At 36.6% G+C, this 22576-nt stretch overlaps 1 protein-coding gene across 1 annotated transcript; it reads left to right on the top strand.

Annotated features, from left to right (window-relative positions):
- The first annotated feature begins 14370 nt into the window (after positions 1 to 14370).
- LOC149002193 (uncharacterized) lies at positions 14371 to 21917 on the top strand. The gene is made up of 7 exons (XM_089138662.1): positions 14371 to 14789; positions 14883 to 14948; positions 15552 to 15629; positions 20776 to 20968; positions 21066 to 21322; positions 21422 to 21445; positions 21891 to 21917. Exons 1-7 carry the CDS (start codon positions 14385 to 14387, stop codon positions 21915 to 21917), a joined length of 1050 nt encoding a protein of 349 aa, XP_088994788.1. The 5' UTR covers positions 14371 to 14384.
- Positions 21918 to 22576: the final 659 nt, after the last annotated feature.

Raw genomic sequence — 22576 nt, forward strand, 5'->3', positions numbered from 1 at the left:
GATCTCTTTCTACCAAATAAATAAATAAATAAATAATAAAATAAATCGCTAATTTTTTTTATAAAACTAAAGTCATTAGTAGCTAATCACGTGACTTTCCTTTTCTTAGGTAAAACGGAATCTTCGTAACTACAAGTCCATAATTTAATACTCCAGCTTATCGAGTCAGACTCCACGGTTTTTTCTTTGAAAAGGAAAAAGATACCCTGGAATTTGTGATCTAGCGGGTCCCAATGTTAAGATTCTTCGATTCCATACTCAATTTAATATGAAATGAAGATTCTCTCCAGCCTATTGAGTCAGACTCGATGGTTTTTTCTTTAAAAGGAAGAAGATTCCCTGGATCTTATGAGCTAGCGGGTCCCAACGTTAAGATTCTTGGATTCCATACTCACTTGGTCACGTTCCTCCAGCCCTGCACACCATAATATAGAAGACGGTGAGTCTCGAATCCAATATCTATGTGGGGTAGGCATTATATCTATCAAGTTCTTTTTTTTTGGTATTTGAGATTCATCCAGGTCAGCTTGTATGTACCTCAACTACATCTTCAGGGGGGATTTTGCAGTCCACAAGGTCGAACCCATGACCTCTCCACTGAAAAGTATAGATCGTACCATTTTACCAACTCTGCATTGGCTCAAACCTTACCACTTGTGTTTATCAAAAATAAATAAATAAATAAATAAATATATACTTACCCTTGTGCCCTAACTCTCATTTTTTTTTTGATGGAATTGCCCAAGGCAATTTAGCTGCATCTTTACTACTTCTCAGGAGTAGTTGTTACATATAATTTAAATATAAGGTGGGGCTTTGCCCTGATCCCAGAGGGATCCGAAGTCTAACCCTAATTTTCTAATCACAACAAATTTACTTTATTACGTTGTGAAAGTTTGTTTTCGTCATTAGAGTGAAAGTGTCAAAAACACATCGAGCCTCTTTTATTACCGAGTTTGAACCTTCTATATGTAGGGATAAGGATTGAGCTTGTCTCACACCTTTCTACCATATATTTAGGATAAAAGTTCACCTCTAAGTAGGACATAATGGATTAGTGGTGGGACCCTTAAGTATAATGAAGATGAGTGAAGAGAGCACAATCCTCTACTCTTATGAATATAAAATTCAAAATCCTTTATTACTTCGCAAACAAAAATGAAAATCACAATACATCATCATCATAAATCATGTCCAGGATACTAATATTGGCTTAGGTCTCACTCTAAGTCTAAATTCTTAAGATAACTAGAAATACTAGATTCATATGATGCAAGACTATAGATGATCATGGGGCTTGAGGGTTTTCTTATAGTCTCCTCATGTTTTTTTAATCAACACTAAGAATCCACTTCGCTGGTCAATTTCCTTCCACAATGTCTTTAATGATGAAATCAGCACATCTTTTAATTGAAAAAATAGTTAACCTCTTCTCATTAACAATTCTTAATCTTACAAAATAATTTTATGCTTAATTTTCTATTTTCATGATATAAATTAAAACAACATTAATAAACCTTCTCCAACTACATGAAGTTGCCTCAACAATATAGATCTCGTCTTCCATCTATCAGTAGAATTAGGAAAGGGGTAATTTTTATTTTAATCCCCCCACCCCAAAGATTTGATCCAAATTACTTTCAGTCAAAGTAAATGACAAATTGTATTTAGCGATCCTTTGATATCTAAAAGAAAATCAATTAAGGATATATCATCCTTCTTATGACTAAAGTATCATTACATCATTTATGTTTCTTTCCTTTAACTTATCTAGATCTTCAATAGAAGTAAGGAGTTTACCAAAATAAAAAATAAAAAATAGAGGTATGAGGTACCAATAATTTGTTATTCGAGTAAACTTCTAACTGAATATGCTACAAGTTGAAGAAAGGAAATAAAAAATTTATAAAGGTATTATAGTCATACAAATAACTATGTATCCATAAATAGTTTTTTTAGATACTTAAGAGGTAAATACATAATGTCATTCTCTGGATGAGTTGAACCAACCGGTCAAACTAAAAATTATTCTAAGTAAATAAATATATAAATAAAAGAGAACAAAACCATATGATTACTCAGATGATTATCAATCAATGCAACTTTATAAAAGAGGAATGATCCTCCACCCATTTTCTTTTCCTTTTTCATCTCTACTTGGTTTTCTGGTAATATAGATATTACATTAGCCACATGTTATCATAATATTTTTTTTTTTTGCAATTGGTTGTTTCTTCTGACAGGAGATGGTGACTACTCGAACTCATGATCTGTTCAATAAAAGGTGTTGTTATTATCAACCAAGAGCTATCCTTGGATGATAAAGAATTAAGGGTAATTTTCATCTGGACCCCCTGAGGTTTGGTCTATGTAATTTTTAGTCCAGAAAAACTGAAACTTTGCATCTGCCTCCCCTATACTATAAAAAAAGTCAATTTAAGGACAAATTATCACTTCTATGACAAATTTGCCCTTATTTTTTTTTTTAATTTAAACAAAACATGGAAAATGAAAATGAAAAAAAAAATTCAAATTCAAATCTTTGAACCAGAGAAATAGATTGTTAGCATTCGAAATCAAAAGAGTTGTTTAAGATCGAAACATCATGCTATTCGAAATCAAAATAGTTGTTTAAGATCGAAACATCATGCCCTTGAACCTCACGTTGAAGCTTTTCCACTTGAAGTGTCTTAACCCTTCGAACCATGGAATCACATCTTTCTTATCGTCGGACGTTTCAGATTTGTCTTCTTATCGTCTTTCGCCATGAACCGGTGTTTAAGGTCATGATACTTCTGTTTACAGTTCTGTGGCGTCAGAAGACGAAGATAAGTGTTTCGGTTCTGTATTTCCATAGCCATAGAGTCCCAGCTTTTGGTTCCATACGGTTAATGGCACATGCCAACAACAGCTTCTCCCAAATCCCCAATGATTGCTTCACAACATCTTCGACTTTAGCCATGATTTCTCATATCTGACGCTCCATCAACCTTTCTGCAATTCGTAGATTTTTTTTTTCTTTTCAAAACTAGGGTTTTTTCCCTTTTTATTTCTCTTTGGATTTCTCGTCACTTAATGAAAATTTGCCTTTTTCAAATCCTTGAATCTTGCTTCCACTTACCTGAGTTTTCCAAAGTAGTCCCGTGAAGCAAGAGAGCTTTAAGCTAGGGATTCAAAGTTAAATGAGTTGAATGAAGAAACATTCAAGTGTTTGATGTTCTTAGACGGTTGCTTTGTGGTGTTTCGCTACAGTTCTGAAGAACTGGATTTCGAGAATCACAAATGAATATTAACTTAAATTTTTGTTTTCATTTTATTTCCTATGTTTTTTGTTTAAATTAAAAAAAAAAGGGGTAAATTTGTCATGAAAGTGATAATTTGTTCTTAAATTGACTTTTTTTTATAGTACAGGGGAGGCAGATGCAAAGTTTTAGTTTTTTGGGACTAAAAATGACATAGACCAAACCTCAAGGGGTCCAGATGAAAATTACCCAAGAATTAAAGATTATCATAATCATAAATCATTTAAGCAATGGAAGCAACATAGACTTTATAGTAGAGAGCCAGAGACTCAATTATAAAAAGAAATAATAATAATAAAACAAAGAAAAATTCTCACCTATTTTCTTTTTCAATTCCATTTGGTTTTTTTTTTTTTTTTTTTTTTCTGGTGCTTTTTTAATACTGGAAATGAAATGTTGTCTGGAAGGATCGAACCCAAGACCTCTCCATTGAGAATTATAGATCTTTACCACTCAAGCAACCCTGGATTTTTTTTTTTTTTTGGAGAAAGGAGCTTTGATTAATAAAGAGAAAAAAAGAAAGAAAATTACATTCTCAAGAATTTCTTACCATTAGCATCATTCCGAACAAAAGCAGAAAGAACTAATGGAAGAGCATCTGCAGCTAGATGGATTTCTTGGGAGGTATTAAAGAAACCTGCTAGGAAGTCCGCACAAACGTTAATCTCCCGAACATGATGAACAAAATTACATATAAAAAACCCACCCCTTAGCTCCCTAATCTCCATGATCAAATCAACAACTCTCCAAGATGTAGAAAAATGTCCCTGAATAAATTGGATGGCCACCATGGAATCAGATCAAATTTCTATCATCGTCAAACCCATTTCACAAGCAGTCTCCATGCCACGCTTGATCGCATATAATTCCAATCGAGTAATATTTTTCTCATTATTACCACCTGCCAAAGAAAAAATAACCTTAAATTTAAACTGTCAAGTTTTTAAAGTTATTAATCCCAATCCCATGTCACCTTTGTCTGAAAAAAGTTTATAGCTATGCAGGATGGTAATCTGGTTGAGAGGCGGCTGCATCAAAGGAAGTGGGGATGGATAGTTCATGGAAGTCCAATTTACCACCACTTGACATCCATCACGACAGTTGCACAAGATGATGATTTAAATGAGAAGATATTCTCATTGTTCTTCACAACTTCTGTTGGATCTATTTTTGAATTTCGACTTCCTAGATATTCAGGTGAATGATAATTTAGCTTGCACTTAAAACTAACACTTAAGATTCTTTTCCCCAGGTGGGGCTTAAGGTTTATAATTTAGTCAGATTACAGATAACATGTCGATTAGTTTTGAATGACTCAGGCAGCCAAGGTTCCAATTATTATGCCTAATAGCTTTTTGATAACAAGCAACTAGGACAGGTCTGGAAAACAGTACTATTTCTAGGCACATCACTATAGACAAGCATTTGCAGTTGCAAAATCAAAAGTCCAAATAAAATTCCATGAGTTGTAAATGGGATGGAATTGTTTGGCTCTGCTAACTACTGTGTAATATTTCTGTTTGCCTTTCTGTCTATGATAGCATGTTTTGAGATGATCATTGCGTGAAAGTATATCATAAGCTGCAATAACAAGAAACTTTTAGAGTGATGCATTGCTGCTTATACCCTCATTCCTTTCCACAATTTTCCCTTCTTTCTTCAGCTTGTGATTTTTCTTGCATTTTAACCAGACCCAATAACTGGGGAATGATTCTTGGTCACTGAACTACCTGGCTCTTTTAGATAGCTGTAATTACTCCAAAGGATATCTTTTACTATCCAGTAGTTTCCTTAGTCTTATGAAAGTTACAATAGGTTAATGCTTTAGCTTCTTTTGCCCTTCTTGTAATGTAGTTAGAAAGAGGTAATCCTATATCACGTATCTTAGGGGATCATGGACTTCAGGTTCTACAAATGGTTGTGGATAATGGAGCTAAATAGATACAAGAGTACAAAGTAATAAAGCCGAAAGACAAAAAAAATATGTTCTATAGTCACTCTCCTCTTGCTTTTTCCTATTTACATTTTTGCCTATTAAAGGTAATTGATGATGATAGTATCACCACCACCTTTCTTGAAGAAGTTTACATCTTTAAAATCCAAAGGAATTTCTCAAGACTTTCAATAAATTGGCCAGGACAACCAAGCTTTGTTGCTAATCAATGCTACAGTGCCAAAATCAGGCTTCCAGATTCTCTGGCTTCCCAGAAGACAAGTGAACCTTTTTTGAGCAACTAGAGTAGACTTGAAAGCTGAGGTATGTTTACATCTCCTCCTAGCCTGTATTAAATACACTCATAGATTTCAGGGCCTTGTGTTCATACAATTCCAAATGCAAGCCTCATCTATCAAGAGCAAAATATCTAGGAGAAACTGATGCTTCCATTCCCCAGAAGTTTTAGTTATGCTTATCGATAATAACTCTGTTTTCTTAGGGTGCATTTGATAACGTTCTTGAAAAACGTTTTCGGCGTTCTTCTGTTCTTTGGGAACGTAAGAACAGGTTAAAGGCGTTTGATAAAACGGTTCGTTCTTCTGTTCTTTAAGAACGGACCAATCATAAAAGTGTTCTAAAGAACGCTTTTTGCAGAACATCAAAAAGATGTTTTTACCAAAGAACAGAAACGGAAGTGATAAAATTGGTTCAAATTGAAGCCTTAGAACAAGTTTATCAAACACCAACTTATTTTTCAACCCAAAAAAAAAGAAGGAAAAAAAGCACCAACATATTCTATTAGTGTAATAAAAATATTTTTAGAATGGATTTATCAAACGCCCATTTTCAAGCAAAGAATGGTCTTTTAGCATAGAAACAATGAAAAATGGTTTTGCATAAGAACTGGTTTCTCAGAACGGAAACGTTACCAAACGAATACTTAGTATCCTTGCTTCCAAAGTGTTCTATGCTTATTTATTGAATTGATTTTCACATGCTTATTACAACGGATTTATTGGTAATTGAGCTCTCAAGATTGAAGGTTGAACATACTTGGACTCTCAACATCATCTCCTGTTAGTAAGCATTTGACATCAAGTCTTGAGATAGTTTATAATTCTATATTTTTTTAGTGAACTTCTAGTGTTGGCCTAGAATTTATTTGGAAAATTATATACAGAGGTCTTTGGTGCCTTATGCTAAGTCCTTATCAGATCATTTCTTTTAAGTCTGGAGGCTATATGGCCTGAAAAATGCTCTTAAATATAAGAAAATGAAGTGTGGGAGAGGCCAAAAACCCTCTCTGCTCACTTACCTTCTTCCTTTACTTCTATTCCCTAGCAAACCTTAGAATGACTAGCCAGTCAACCTGTCACATCCACCCAGCCGGTACCCCATTTGGAATACCCGGGATGTGATCCACAGTCCAAAGATCAATGATCTGAGGTCCATGCCTCCCACATACACAGTAACATAATCTTGAACAGTAATAATCAATGGTAAAAACAGTTAATACTAAGTATCATGAATAAGATAAGACTAAATAAATCAGAGTGCGGAAGACAATAACATTAAAGTATAAGCATAATCATAAGGGTGAGAGAAGGTATGATAACCACTCTCTCAGAGCAGCGGAAAAGAAGTGTGATAACGTCAAATACATGTCTAAGTGTCAAAAGATAATCTCAAAGATAAGTTAGTTACAAGACCAACGGATCCATAAATACACCAGGGGAATGGGGCATTATGCTAGGGTTTCTTCTATACTAATGGTAGTCTCCTCAACCGTACGGATGAAGTAAACCCAACGCTGCCGCTCCCGCACAACTGTGGGGCTAACCCTGGTGCGGATAGTAATCCTCCTCGGCTCCAATATACGGATCCTCACCAACTCCACTACCCGGAGGGTAGTATGTGGAATCATGGTCCGCCTCAAAGGAGGTGCCATCGTAGTCTTCGGTACCTGGAATATAATCTAAAACATTTGCACAAAAAGGAATGAGTTCGAAGAACTCAGCAAGGAAGTTATTCCATAATTAGAAATCATACACATTCAGAACATATTATAATGCAATACGATATGGAACATATGATGCAAATATGAGTCTAACTCTATGAATGCTAGTCTCTAGGGTAGACATGCTTTAAGTCATAGCACCGTACTTCTCTGGGTCGTCAGTCACTCTCCCATTTCCATATCTTGGGAATGCCCGGGGAAGATCGGTAAAGTCATAAAAAAAACCGTGGTAAGGGGATTGGTCACCGCTCTCTCACATCACCATTTGGTCAAGTACTGGCGCATGTCACAGTAAAGCCTAGCCCAATGCAAGTCATCTACTCAGTCGGTCAAGTTAGATTCAGATACGTCCATTCCTCGCCCCCAGCGATCCTTTCCGGTATCCTTCACACTAGAGTCAGCGAAATCCCGGATTTCGGACTCATCAACCCTATTGGTCATCCACATATAGTAAACGGGAAGCTCTCACGTCCTCTCACAGATTGGTTACCGGTCTTGAGCGCCCGTGAGCCCAAGTCTATCCATATGCAACTCTACCAATAAATGGCCCCTTTCAGGTATCCGTAGCATGGTTTATGTCCCCTACCGGATTAGTTACCGGCCTAGAGTGCCCATCCAACCATACACTACCACGGGTTGTTCGGTCTCAATGCCCTTCCGATTCGGGTCTGACACGACAAGGATAATCCTAGCCACCCAACTAGACAGTCCTATGTATGTCATCCAATAACCCGGGAGAGTGTCGATAGGCACCATCGGAGAACATCCCATACTATTCCCTCCGATTCCCAAGGACAGGAGTGTCAGTAGGACACCCCCCAATCCCAAGTCATACGTAAGCAATCCCATATCCAACCTCATCATTTCTCATGCATCCAATGCATATCCATAATAATAATCAAAGCATGATATTGAAACGAATCATTATAAACATAAGCAATTCAAAATGATAAAGTAACACAACAAGAGTATAAGGATTTAAATGTTACTGTTCTAACACATATGTAACAGTCCTATAATGATTGAAAGAAAATTAAGAGGTTTCATTCTTTAAATATAACACCATTCAATATTTGATGACTTATATGTTTATAGAGATAACCATCCTTATCTTGGATGAATTGATGATGAATTGAGAATACCAAGAATAGTCCAATAGAATTGTTAAGGCCCTAAACAAACATCAATAATAAATTAGAAAAGAAGTCGGGAGAATCGGATGTTAATTGGATCAAAATTGGCCAAGGTTGCTGTCTGCCAACATTTTGGTCGATGGTATCGACCAAAAGGATCGACCAAAAATTCCTTCGAGACAGAAATGTGGATTTTGGGGGTTTTCATCCGAAATGAGTGTTCCGGTGTTCGGATCAATCTGGAACTTGGAGGCATACTTAACAATAGTAGTAGGACACTATAAATCAAGAAATTTACCCAATCCAATAGTCTAAACAAAAAGCCCCAATTTGAGCTATCAAGTTAAAGTGATAAACATCATGGCATGAGTTGGAATTGATTGCATTGATGAGGAATGGCATGAAATAGTTAGAGGAACTAATAGAAATTCGATTGGAATCATATGGCAATGTTAAACATGGACATAATACATACTATAACTCAGTTTGGTACCAAATGGCATGATGCTAATAGATAAATCATAGGATACATATGCTAAGCATGAGGTAGAAGCATAGCATCAATGAATAGTTAAGGAAATCATGGATTGAACATGAGTAGACACTTGGAGTAGTGGTTGCAAGGTTGCAGCACCATTCCCAATGTCTCATCAGCAAGGTGGCAATAGAAAAGAGTAGAAAATGGTAGGGTAGATAGTGGAATGATGATTCATACCTTAGTGTGGAAGATGAAGACAAGAATTAATGATAAACAAAAAGTTTTTGATGAGGTGCCCTTCACACTAACCAAGGAGCTGCTTTGGGAAGCTCTCCCCACGTTTCCAGGTGAGAAAATGATTGCAAAAGGGCTCAAGGCTCGAGGTTATAATAAATAGAAAAGGAATATTGCATGGAATCATTAACTTGGCAGACTAGGATATTTTGGTCGATGGTATCGACCAAAAGGATCGACCAAAATATTTCCAGCAGAAAACTCAGGTTTAGAACAGCAACTTCAAGTAGGGATTTGAAAGGCTATACAAGGTCAAATTGAGTGAGGTTTTCTTTCACAATTTAATCAAGGAGTCTAGTTTCGGGGAATACCTTTGGATTGTGCACAGGAGGTCATTTGGTACATCAACTATATTAATCTTCTCCGATGCGCATACTTTCCTTAAACATTGACAATGCATTTAAGCAAGGGGTATCATTGTCAATGTCCATGGGCTCAGTCTCCGAATCATGATCACCAATCAGAATGGTCCATAAATCTCTTCTTCCACTGCTTCGGGTCTTCAGACCTGAATACAACAGTGGATCCGGGTCAGGATCAGGGTTAGAATAAGGCTGGATATTACACAACCTGACATTTTCAGGTATCAGATAAATCATTACCATGGTTGTAAAACCCAGCCCTAACCTTGACCCGGAAACCTTGTTATTTGTAGGTCCAGTGACCCGAAGTAAAGTAAGAAGTCAGCTTTGGGCCATCCCAGTGGAGGACTTGGTGTCTGGCTTTGAATCCATGAGAGTTGATGATGAAGTTCTATTTATGGAAACTGAATCTTGATGAAGATCGGATTAGTTGATGGACTTGGAGTGCTCTCTATCATGGTTTGAAGGCATTTCTACCTATTAGGTAAGTCATTTGTTATGTGTGCAAAACCCCTTTAGGATTGGATTTGATCTGGGTCTTCAATTCCCTGTTTTGGAATTGCTGTCAGCATTGGTCGACTGATTGGTCGACTGGACCAGTCGACCAATCCACTCGACCAATGAGTGCTGTCTTTGGCAATTAGGTCTTGCTTGCTCTATTTAAGTCTAATCTCGAGTCTACTTCGTATTTGCTGCCTCCAAACTCCTTGGAACGAACCAAAGACCTCTGCAAGTCATCTCCCTTGCATCCTTGGTGATTTTCTTGACGGATCTTCGTCGAAACTCTTCCTTTTGCATCAAAAGGTATGTCTATACTCTCTTCTTCTCCTCCATCTCTGTTTTTCTTTCCTTTTTGAGTTGAGACAGTAGAGGAGATGCTGCATTCATGATCATCCTAAGGATTAATGGCTAGAACAATGATCTTAACCATGATCATTGCAAGCTTTTGAAGGAATCATGATCAAACCATGATCTAGTCTTTGTTTAATTTCTGATTTGAATTTTGATCTCCTTGGATCTTCTATATTGATCATGTTAGTAGTCAATTGCTGTGTTTTCTTTTCATGATCCATGATCTATCAATCTCTAGTTGTTCTCTTCTACCATACTATGTGTTCTTCATGAATCATGATAGTTACATATATGGTAGGTTTTGTTTCCTTATTTAGATTTATGCTTTTAAGCCTATTTCCTTGAAGATCTAAGTATGCTTTTCATGATACCTTTACCTGAAGCAATGATCCATCCTCCTATTGTTCTTGTCTTTGATTTCTACCTTGAATTCTTCAAGATCCATGGTTGATCTAATTATGGTAACTTTTTGTTTCCTAATTTTGGATCTTGATGGCTTGATTGGATTAGTGTTTTGAGGTCCCCTATATGTTAGGATACTACTGATGTAGTTTACCCCTTGATTAGTACCCTTTTGAACCACCAAATTCGGATTTCATATCTTAAAACTCTGTTTTTTTTAGGCTACTGTCTGCATTGGTCGACTGATTGGTCAACTGGACCAGTCGACCAATCCACTCGACCAATGAGTACAGCAACTCCAGAATTGGTCTGTGTTGGATGTTTTGGTATCTTTTCTGTTAGGGATCTTTCCTAATATGTTGTATGCACTATTTTAGGACCTTCTTCTCAAGTTTGCCAAGATCTTACTTGATTTCTTAGGATTCCTTTGCGAGTTATAAAAGGTAAGGATGGTTATTTCCTTAATTGCATAGATAGCATGAATCTAGTTTCTATATTTGAATATCATTGATATGTTTCCTTAATTAGATTCTTACAATGATATACTACTGTTGCATAACTTTGATTACAGTAGCATTACTTATTCATATTGAATTGACTCATGTATGATTTCTTTCCATATATGAAGTTACCATATATGTGATGATATGAATTGATGCATGTGTATGCTTAAGTATGGTTTGGAAAGGAGAGGTGTCCTTTTGACACTTCTGTCCTTGGACTACTACGGGAATATTATGGGATGTTTCCGGAGATGCCCTATGGACACCTTCCTAAACTGTTGGATGACATATCTAGGATTGTCTAGTAGTGTTTGGCTAGGATGTCCTGTTATGTCAGACCCTAATCGGAGGGGTATTGAGACCGAACGACCCGTGGTAGCAATGGGGATTCATGGGCGCTCAAGACCAGTAACCAACCCGTGAGAGGACAGGAATCACATTGTGGGGGCCATTTATTGGTAGGGTTGCATATGGTTAGACTTGGGCTCACGGGCGCTCAAGACCGGTAACCAACCCGTGAGAGGACGTGAGAGCTTCCCGTTTACCATATGTGGATGATCAATAGGGTTGATGAGTCCGTAGTCAGGGACTATGAGGACTCTAGTGTGAAGGATACCGGAAAGGATCGTCGGGGACGAGGAATGGACGTATCCGGATCCGACTTGATGTAACTAAGTAGAAGACTTGCATTTGGCTAGGTTTTACCCTGACATGCGCCGGTACTTAGACCAATGGTGATGTGAGAGAGTGGTGACTTAACCCCCAACCATGGTGTGTCCCGAGGGTGCCGGACCCATTACCAACTGATGATGAGTGATTGAGACCTTCCTAAAGAAGTACGGTGCTATGACTTAAAGCATGTCTGCCAATAGAGACCAGCATACATAGAGTTAGATTCATTCATTTATTGCTTGTCTCATATCATATTGCATTTATGTTTGTTCTGAAATCCTGCCATTTATGTTATTATGGATTTAATCGCCTTACCGAGTTTCTTTGAAACTCATTCCTTTATTGTACAATGTTTGTTAGACTATTCTGCAGGTACTGAATATTATGACGGTCCCTATAAAGAAGCGCAAGGCGAAGAGGCATATCTCCAGGAAGGTGATTGCGGTTACAACAATTACACTGAAGATCCCGCGAGTGGTTATGCTCCGTACGATGCTTAGTCCGACCATTGAGTGGAAGCGTCCTTGTGCTGTTTATGAGATTTACACTTATAGGGATGTTGTCTATAAAGTGAAGAACAATTTAGTTACCCATTGTACTTGCTACTGGGATTAGATTTTGTCTAGTTTATTCTCTTTTAGAGCTACTTTTCCGCTGGTTGTAGAGTGAGATTTTGCCTCACTTTACATATCTGTTTTTGACACTCTGATTATATCTAGTACTCTGATTTATATATGATTCATTCTTTCTTTATTGGATCTATGGTTTATCTTCCGCACTTTTATTATGATTGTTCATGATTATGTTATTGTTTATGTGGGAGGTTGATTACTCGATACCTGATCTTCGGGCTGTGGATCACACTCTCGGGTATGCCAGATAGGGTACCGACTGGGAGGATGTGACAATGGTGAACTCTAAATCCATTAGAAGGGCAGATTAGGCTTCACCTTGCATTACGTATTACGATGGTGATCGAAAAATCTTGATCTTCACATGTCTCTGCTTGGATGAGAAAAACAATTTCAGAATTAGGTAGAAGTGCTCCCTAGGTTTGGCATCAAATCAGAAGCTTTTTGGGTTTGTGAAGATTTTTATTTTATTTTTAAATTTTTTTATGCATTTTATATCAGGAGATAAATATTCATGTAGATAGCATTTTGAAGTAATTTACCATGTAGAAACTTTATCCTAGACAAGCATGGTGTCGTAATTGAAACTTTTCTGCTGAAAACAGGTGGTACTCAGGGAGATAAAATGACAGAGCAATGGGTGAATCACATGCATCCATTGAATGCAAAAGCTGCAAGAGGTATTGCAGGCCTGCAGAGTCAAGTTGGAAGGATATTGTTTCCTCTGGATGATGGTAGACTGACAGAGCTGCATTTATATGGCATTGGAAAGGAAGGACCAGCTCCAACTCAGCAGGTTAACATGCGAAGAAAAGCATCATTTAAGTATGAATGGTCAATCCTAGAAGCTCCAGAAACATAGGGATGGAATGCAGAGTATTGCACTGAAGAAAGGGGACCCTCAAATTGCATCACGGGCATAAAAGATGGACCAAATGAATCCAGAGTTGCAATCCCAACAGCAAGCAGGAGAAAGCTGGTTCAATTTCATCAAAGTTACCTGGTCCCTGGTGCATCTAGCATTGGGGCCAATTCTCCTGATCAAAATAACTTCTCGGTAGACGGTACCAACACAAATTTCCGCATGCGAGTAATGCACACAAGCATGTCATTTTTTGTTGTCACCGACTATGGGGTGACTTTTGAGCATCTAAATACAAAGGATGTATGGTTCTGGCTGAGACATGAGCATCCAACAATTATGAAAGGAATTGTTGGAAACTACAATGGAAGTTTGCTTCTGGTTGACATAGATGGGAACTTACTCATCAGAGTAAGAAGTGGCGATGAAGTAGAATGGCTAAACTGCACTGCCATGAGAAATGGTGCACAAGTGATGGGAGGTCCTCCATGGGATAAAATACTCGGTAAATCTTTGGAGCTTGGAGCAGAAGATGCGCTCTTCTTTGTGAGCAAAACTGGAAGATTGCTTCAATTTACAGTAAGTAGGGGAGATACCAACCTTAGTGTATTCGTTAGAACAATAGTGCTTAAGAATTATGGTCTAGTACTATTAAACAAATTTTTAAGTTCTAACACGAAAGAAATCTTGTTATTCAGATTTATACTAACGAGGCTACTTGCTATGTAGGTTGCCTTGAGAAAGTTCGAGTGGAAAGACTGTCAACACCCCCTAAACAGCAGAGTTGCAAGTATAGTTGATCAAGAAATGTTCAGGACTAACATAGTCTTTGTCATTGGAAGAAATGGTCGACTCTATCAGTATAACAAAGTGACAGAATTATGGCACGAGCATTATCAGTCCCCGCATTTGGTTCTATCAAGATTGCCTGGAACTTCTATGAGACCATCATCTTCATCATTAACAGGTTCCCTATTTATGATTTCCGAAGATGGTGGACTTGTTGAATATCAATGGAACCCAATGGATGGATGGAGTTGGGTGGAACATGGAACACCATCTAAAAGTGTATTTTTGGTTGGTTCACCAGGGCCATGCTTTGAAGGCAATCAATTTTTCCTTATAGGCTCAGATGGTGAAGTTTATCTTAGGTATCTGGATGAAACAACTTGGAAATGGAGAAGCTATGGTTACCCATCTGCAGATTATGAAAATTTTGAAGGTCATACCCTACCAGGAGAAAAAGTTACAAGGATTGATAATTGCGTTGATGAAGTGATCATGGCTGGCTTTGAGAAGAATGTAGAAGATTTGTATGATCTCAACAAAAGCTGTGATACTAAGGTATGTTGTAGTTTCTTTATATAGAAATGACATCAGTAGAAATCGAGTTAATAAGATCAAATCAACAATTTTTTATGGCTTTGTCTTATTCAGGTGGCAACAACACGACCAATTCCATTTTCCGAGTATTCAGTTATCTTTGAGCTACAAGATGGCAGGGTAAGCAATCAAATCCTGTTTGTAAACATTCCATAATTTCCTTACAGAATCTCAGGAGTTGAAGTTCCATTGATCCCCATTCTATAATATGGTTGGAGAATGAAATGAGAAGTTCAACAGGAAAAGATATAGACCTCTCCCTCCCTTCAGGGTAAAAACTTACTGGTTTTCATTTTATCTGGTCTTTACCTGGAAAGAAACTGAAGCTTGATAGAATTAGAATATCAAATATGTTTAACTTGCTTTAGTTTTACTTGAAAGAAGACATTGAATCCTCACATATGCTGATATTCCAGTATATTTGCAAAAAGTATAATGCAAATCTCTTCCCCCCAAATGAGTAAAAAATGGAGTGCAAACTTAAATTCCATGAAAATTTTCCTAGTATTCAAAGAACATCACCACTATGTTGAACAGGATTTTTGAATCATTCACATTGAAATGTAATGAAAATAAAGTTAATAATTGCTGTATTTCTTTTCTTTTTCTTCTTTTCGTTATAAAATGACCCTTTTAGCGAAAAAATAATAAAAATAAAGCATATGAAATCATTTTTTCTAATTTTATACCAAACTGGTTGCTACTATTTTTATCTTATGGCAGTTGGCAGAGTTGCACAGAATAGATGACACTGAGTGGATATGGACGCGAACCATTGTCACTCCGATGAGCCAGTGCATGGCAAGTTATGGATTAGCATCATTACATAAAATAGAACCTCATAAAAATAATACTAAAGTATCAATCATAGAGAGTTGATACATGTGTAAAAATCTTAAAATATTTCTAGTTATTGTAAAAAGATCAAGCAAAAGAGCCATCAAGGCATCAGTTGTATAGTTCAAGCACAAGATGTAACCTAGTTGAGGCATAATTGAAATATACGATGAATAAAATTGAATAGCAGGATGTGTAGTTGTGCTATTATATTGTTCAAGGAATTTCAATGTCATAATTGTAGATTACAATACCACAAAACATATGGCCTATTTTTTATGTGATTTTTGTGTACTTCATCTATTATTATCACATGGATAAGTATCATGTTATGGGTAGACTTACCCATCTACCTGTTTGTATCAGGTCAGTTGGCGGTCCAGTCATTTATCAGCATTGGGTTGCTTATCATGCTTAGATTGAATCATGACCATCAACTGAGAACTAAATATCTGACGGATTAGATGAAACCAAGGCAGGTTCCAATGTCTATAAATATAAGAAAGATGAATGTAGAGGTAAGACCCTTCATTTTATACAAACCAGCCTGCTACTTTCCTGCTTTCTAGTCTTTTGAACTTAGGGTTCCTATGAGCTCTAGTTCTCTTTCCTCCAACGTTCAACTAACTTGATCATTGGAGATGGATCGCCGATCAAGCAAATCGACTCCATTTCTAATGATCTTCTTCATATTACTTGTAGCTGTAGGCCAGCAAATATCCAACCAGTTTGGACCAGAACAATCTTGCTTGGTGTGATATGCTATCTTGGAAGTTTTGACACTAATATATCCCAAAAGAAAAGAGCATTTTAACATACAAATTCAAAATTCATGTTTCGTTCTGCATTCTAGATAATGATTTTCAATAAATTTTTTTCATATTTTTGGTTTAAGGTTTGAACAAGAGAACCAGGAAAGGTGTCAATGAGAAATTTCATATTTTTTATTGAGGAAATAAATGGGTCTTTAGAGATGCCATATTGAATGGTTTAATCAGTTCAAATCTTACTTTCCATAGTTTTTAAAACTATAACGGTATTTCCATATTGCCTCAAAGATGAAAGAAAAAGAAGTTAGTTTCTTCTGTCAAAGTTTCACATGAAACGGCAGGGTGCCGTTTTGCAGGTCCATAAAACGACACCATGCCATTTCATAGTCCTGCGAAACGGCATGGTGCCATTTTAAATTATAAAGGGATCTCACATGAGATGGCATGGTGCCGTTCAGGTCAGGAAAACTGCACCATGCCGTTTTAAATTATAAAGGGGTCTCACACATTCAGTGAAACGGCACCATGTCGTCTCACAGTCCTGCAAAACGGCATGGTGCCTTTTTGAATTATAAAGGGGTCTCACATGAAATGGCATGGTGCCGCTTTGCTAGTCTGTGAAACGGCACCATGCAATTTTAAATTATAAAGGTCTCACAAATTTAGTGAAACGGCACCATGCCGTTTCACAGTCCTGCGAAACGGCATGGTGCCGTTTTAAATTATAAAGGGGTCTCACATGAAACGGCATGGTGCCATTTTAAATTATAAAGGGGTTTCACATGAAACGGCATAGTGCCGTTTCGCTGGTCTGTGAAACGACACCTTGCTGTTTTAAATTATAAAGGACTCACAAATTTAGTGAATGTCATTTCAATGTCCTACGAGAATGATGCCGTTTTAAATTATAAAGGGGTCTCACATGAAACGGCAAGGTGCCATTTTGTAGGTTTGTGAAACGACACCATGCCATTTAAAATTATAAAGGTCTCACAAATTTAGTGAAATGACATCATGTCGTTTCACAGTCCTATGAAACGGCATGGTGCCATTTTAAATTAAAAAGGGATCTCACATGAAACGGCATGGTGCCGTTTTCCAGGTCTGTGAAACAGCACCATGCCCTTTTTAAATTATAAAAGGGTCTAACACATTTAGTGAAATAGCACCATGCCATTTTAAATTCTCACACATTTTAGTGAAATGGCATGGTGCCGTTTCACATGTGCCAAGAACGGTACTGTGCCGTTTCACAGGTCTATAAAACGGCACCATGCTGTTTTAATTTCTAAAGGTAACATACATTTTAGTGAAATGGCATAGTCTTGCAAAATGGCACTATGCCTTTTCATCACAATGATCACAGTGACGAAATGGCATGGTGCCTTTTCACAGGTCTATGAAACGCTACTATACCGTTTCACTAAAATTTAAATGGCACCATGTCGTTTTGTCAAATTCTAATTATCTTCTTGGGATTAATTTAAGCATTTTTAGCTTGTCATTACAATGATGGTTTCTTCATTACTTCAAAACTGCATGTATAAGTTGGTAATTCGTGATCTACACATTTGATTGGGGCTGTAATAGGATCATGTTGCCCTATTCTTGGGGCCAAAATTTTGAGCTCAAACAGAGGTGAGCTGAGAAAGGTTCAGACCATCTTGGCAAAAGTTGAGTCCTTACATAAGATCTAGAATCTATCATTTCCAAACTTGATCTTGAAAATGGATCATGCATCTTCCTTGAAGAAATATAGTCTAGATATTAGATTAAAGTTGTTCTATAATGGACTATGACCCAGGAATTTGGAAAATAATCTCTCTTTATCAAGTATGATATGAATTTTTAATTTACTTGGAGGAGCATGATCTAATCTCATCTGTTATGTACAAATATACTACAAAAAGGATGGAGGGACAGTTGAAATTTATTTAGGGGAAAATTACAAATAAATGGAATGAGACAACAACAAATCTTCCAAATTTACAATTCTTGAGCTACCTGTAACAATTACAAAGAATCTATATTTACAAGTTCAAAGTCATAGTATGAGTAATTAGATCTTGTGAACTTTGTCGCACCATATGGGAGAACTTAGGATCTTCTTCATATTGCCCTTCTTTTCTGATCCATTGAATAATCTCATTATATAGGGGAAAGAATCATTTCTGAATAGCAGAGAATGTGAAGTAAGAAAAGAGACTAGAGATGACTACAAAAAGTGTGAGAAGCCAATAGGTGGGAGCAGGAGCATGGGCTTTAATGAAGACTTTATAAGCAGTGGAGGATGTAGCAGGTGGAATGTTTCCATAAACCAAAAGGAAAAGATACCACACAAGGATTGAACCCCCGATGTGAACACCTTGGTTACGGTTAAGGTAACTCAAGAAATAACCATCTGGCAATTCACAACCCAGATGATACAAGTGAACATGATTGCCCCCATGATCTCTAACCCAACGACCTCACCTCCCACACTGAAGGCCTGGAATACCAAAGCATTTTTGCAGAAGAAGAAGAAGATGATTACAGCACTTGAAAATGCATTCAAAATCCAACCCAATATTCAAAGCCAGCTGAAGAGGACATTCTGCACACCTTCTTGGTACAATAGAGGTAACTGCACATCATATTAAAGTGAGTTCAGTTTTAGGGTTGAGTGCAACTAGCTAAATTGATCATAAGTGAATTTGAAATAACAAATCAATATTCAAATGTAGAATAATCCAAGCTTTCTTTGTTTCTTCGGTAATTAGTTAACCACTAGATGTAATCTTGATGGCAGAATCTGCAATGAGGGTTTTGATTATATATTACTCTAGCAAGTGATATCAGCAGCAACAAATGAAAGAAAGATTTCTTAAAATAAATAAATAAAAACCATCATATACCAAAGAGAAGAGAGTTGGAGAGACACAACTAACCTAAAGCTACTGAGGAAATAAACAACCACAGAACAAAATTTCTGAACCTTCTGAACCTTGCTTGCCTTAAACCATCATTCCCCCCCCCTCCCCGGGTCATTCTTTTTATTTTCTGTTTTTGGAAAAATGTGAATTTTCATGATTCATCGAAAAAGAGTGATGTGGTTTCTCTATAGACCTTCAACAGGAGAGAAAGAGTCACTTGGAATCGGTCGGATTAGAATCTGGATAAAATCGGGATATGAATTTACATTTGTGCCCTTGTTTTTAATCTATCGGATTTTCCAACGCGCATTTTGCATTTTTCTATTTTACGGTCTTAACTTTATACCATTGGATGAGAATATTTGTCTATGTTAAGTGGGGATCTTAGTCTCTCAAACTATGGAGTTCATTTTATCAAAAACTCTAATCTTATTTTTGTATTTTTGAATTTTGCTGTCTTAACTTTATACCATTGGATGAGAATATTTGTCTATGTGAAGTGGGGATCTTAGTCTCTCAAACTATGGAGGAGTCCATTTTATCAAAAACTCTAATCTTATTTTTGTATTTTTGAATTTTGCTCTCTTAACTTTATACCATTGGATGAGAATATTTGTCTATGTTAAGTGGGGATCTTAGTCCCTCAAACTATGGAAGAGTCCATTATATCAAAAACTCTAATCTAAATTCAAATTTTAAATTCCTCTTAAGACAAGTGCGCAAGAAAGAACCGGCAAGAAAGGCTTATAAATATAAGATCGCGGGAAAGAACAACAACGGTAATGAAGCTCTGTGAACTGTAAGAGAACAGGTAACCTAATTTCTTCTTTAGTTTCCATTTCGGTTTAACTTTTCTTTTAGCGTCGAAAATATTTCTTTGTCTGTTTAGCTTAGTATGGTTTCTCATGGTTATGATTTACTAATTTCATCATGTGTACGTCGTTTCTTGGATCATCTTGTTGTTTCTGTGGTTTGTTTTGGCTTTCCTCTGGGTTTTTTTCTGAGCTCTCTTTGTTTTCTTTGATGTTGACTCCTGATGATCTGTTAGGAGTAGTCGTATTCACCATTTGGTTTCTTTTCTTTCTTATTTCCAGCGAAACGAAACAAGAAGATTTTAGGTTTTAGATTGAATGAACAGAAGAGAATTTAGTATGACGACTTCTAGGATGAGCACCAGTAGCGTGATTTCTCCGATGATGGATTCACTCAACGGTGGTGGGTGCCTTGCCGATGCATCTTCTCTGATAATCGACAACATGATGAATTCTTTTCCTCCGACAACCAACAATGAAACACTCTCTCTTTCAGTTTATGATTATGGCATAAGCCTTGAGGAAATCGATTTGTGGGAGAATCATCCAAACGAAGAAGATGAATGCTACATCAGTACTAGCGCTGAAACCCTATCAAATATTACTGAACCATCAGCACCTGAACCATCAGTATCTACAGCGCTGCCAATCGAATTTCAAGGAGAGATGTGATGCCCATGTGGGTTTCAATCCAACTGACCAAGAACTGCTCCTGTGTTATCTGGCTGGTAGATTGAGTGGCAGAATGCTCCCATCTGATGCAGTTAGGGATTGTAACGTCTATGCCATGGAACCATGGTTACTGCCTGGTACTAAATATTATTTTTTCTTCTACCATCGGTAGCCACTGCTTATATTTTTATTTACCGGATTATTAACTTAATCATTTGGGTTTTCTTTGATTAGGTGCTGAAAACATTAAGAAATCTCTCTACTTCTTTGTGCATTCCAAAAAGCTATCGGAAAAGTGTAGCAGGCCAAATCGTCAAGCTGGAAACGGATTTTGGCGGATGAGCACCTCAAAGGTGGATATATGGGACAACAATAAGAGGATCATTGGTTACCAGCGACAACTTGTCTATAAGATGTTCACTGATTCTAATAGAAATTATAAAACTGCCAAAAACACCAATTGGATCATGTACGAATACAAATTGAGAGAGGTAAATGAAGTATTAATCATTAGTTTTTTTTATAATTTTTATTTTATATTAATTAACTTTTTATATTCTTACCACTTGCTTTTATTGTCTATGCAACAGCACGAAGAACTAACTATTAGTAAGGTAAAAAAAAATGGCAGATCAATCGGCGTTTGATAACTTCTCTTTTATTTAGTTTGTGTATAGACTTTGTATTGATATTTTAAGGCATAATCTTTGTGCCATATGTAATTTTTTTTTTTTGATCAATAATTGTAAAATTTATTTCATTATTAATAAAGTAGAGGCATTGTCCTCTTTTCTAGTCCTTTTCATATTTATGGGTGATGTAAAAGGTACTATCAAAAAAAAAAAAAAAAATAGAGAGTAAAATGGAATGGGGACACATTTGTCTAATTTGTATTTATGTTCTTTTTATAACTAATTGTATTTTGTTAGTATATTTGTCCCATTAAAAATCTAATTCGATTTCTAAAAAGGATTACTAATCATTAACTTTTCGAGGAATCCTTCATCACTGGTTGTGAATGACTGATTTTTTTCAATCTTTTCGACATTGGTTTCATAGGAGCAAGTCAGAAAGATTGAGAAGTAGAACCATCTGATTTGATTTGTTCTCAATAGTCATGATATGATCATCTTATGGTGATTCTTTTGTCGACAGATGCTCCTATTACACTTGTAATCTCTGAAGGATGAGAACCAACCATGTAGCATCTACATTGAGAATTCAAGTATTGTATACGTCATTAGTCTGATCCTTTATAGAAACCACCGGTAACGACGAACTTGCAAAATGGATACTGAAGCATAGTGGCATCTCTTTGATCTATGTTTCTGTTATATGGTTTCTTTCTGAAGTACTCTAGCACACAAAATGAATATATATAGAGCCCATGAGTCATCCAACATTCCTTCCTCCCCTCAGATTCTTACATTAATGCTAAAGATCCATTAATTCCTTTAAGTAGCATCAAACCATTTTTTTATCTCTTGGAACTTGGAACCACCAAGAAACACCAAATGAAATACTATGTGAGCAAAAATGAGGTAAAGGAAAAAAATGTTGCTTGCATGGAAGTACAAACCTTGAATTATTGTGGCCATGCCTTGGGATCAAACCACCACTTCCTACTGATCCTCCAAACGCACATCCCCACAAATGAGAGTACATATTATGGAAACCAGAATAAAGAACAAATTTTCAACACAAAGAAAAATCCATAAATCAAGATTATGTCTTGTAAACCATCA

The sequence above is a fragment of the Hakea prostrata genome, chromosome 10 (assembly GCF_041222555.1).
Source record: "Hakea prostrata isolate BN-2017 chromosome 10, UWA_Hpros_2, whole genome shotgun sequence".
Lineage (NCBI taxonomy): Eukaryota > Viridiplantae > Streptophyta > Magnoliopsida > Proteales > Proteaceae > Hakea > Hakea prostrata.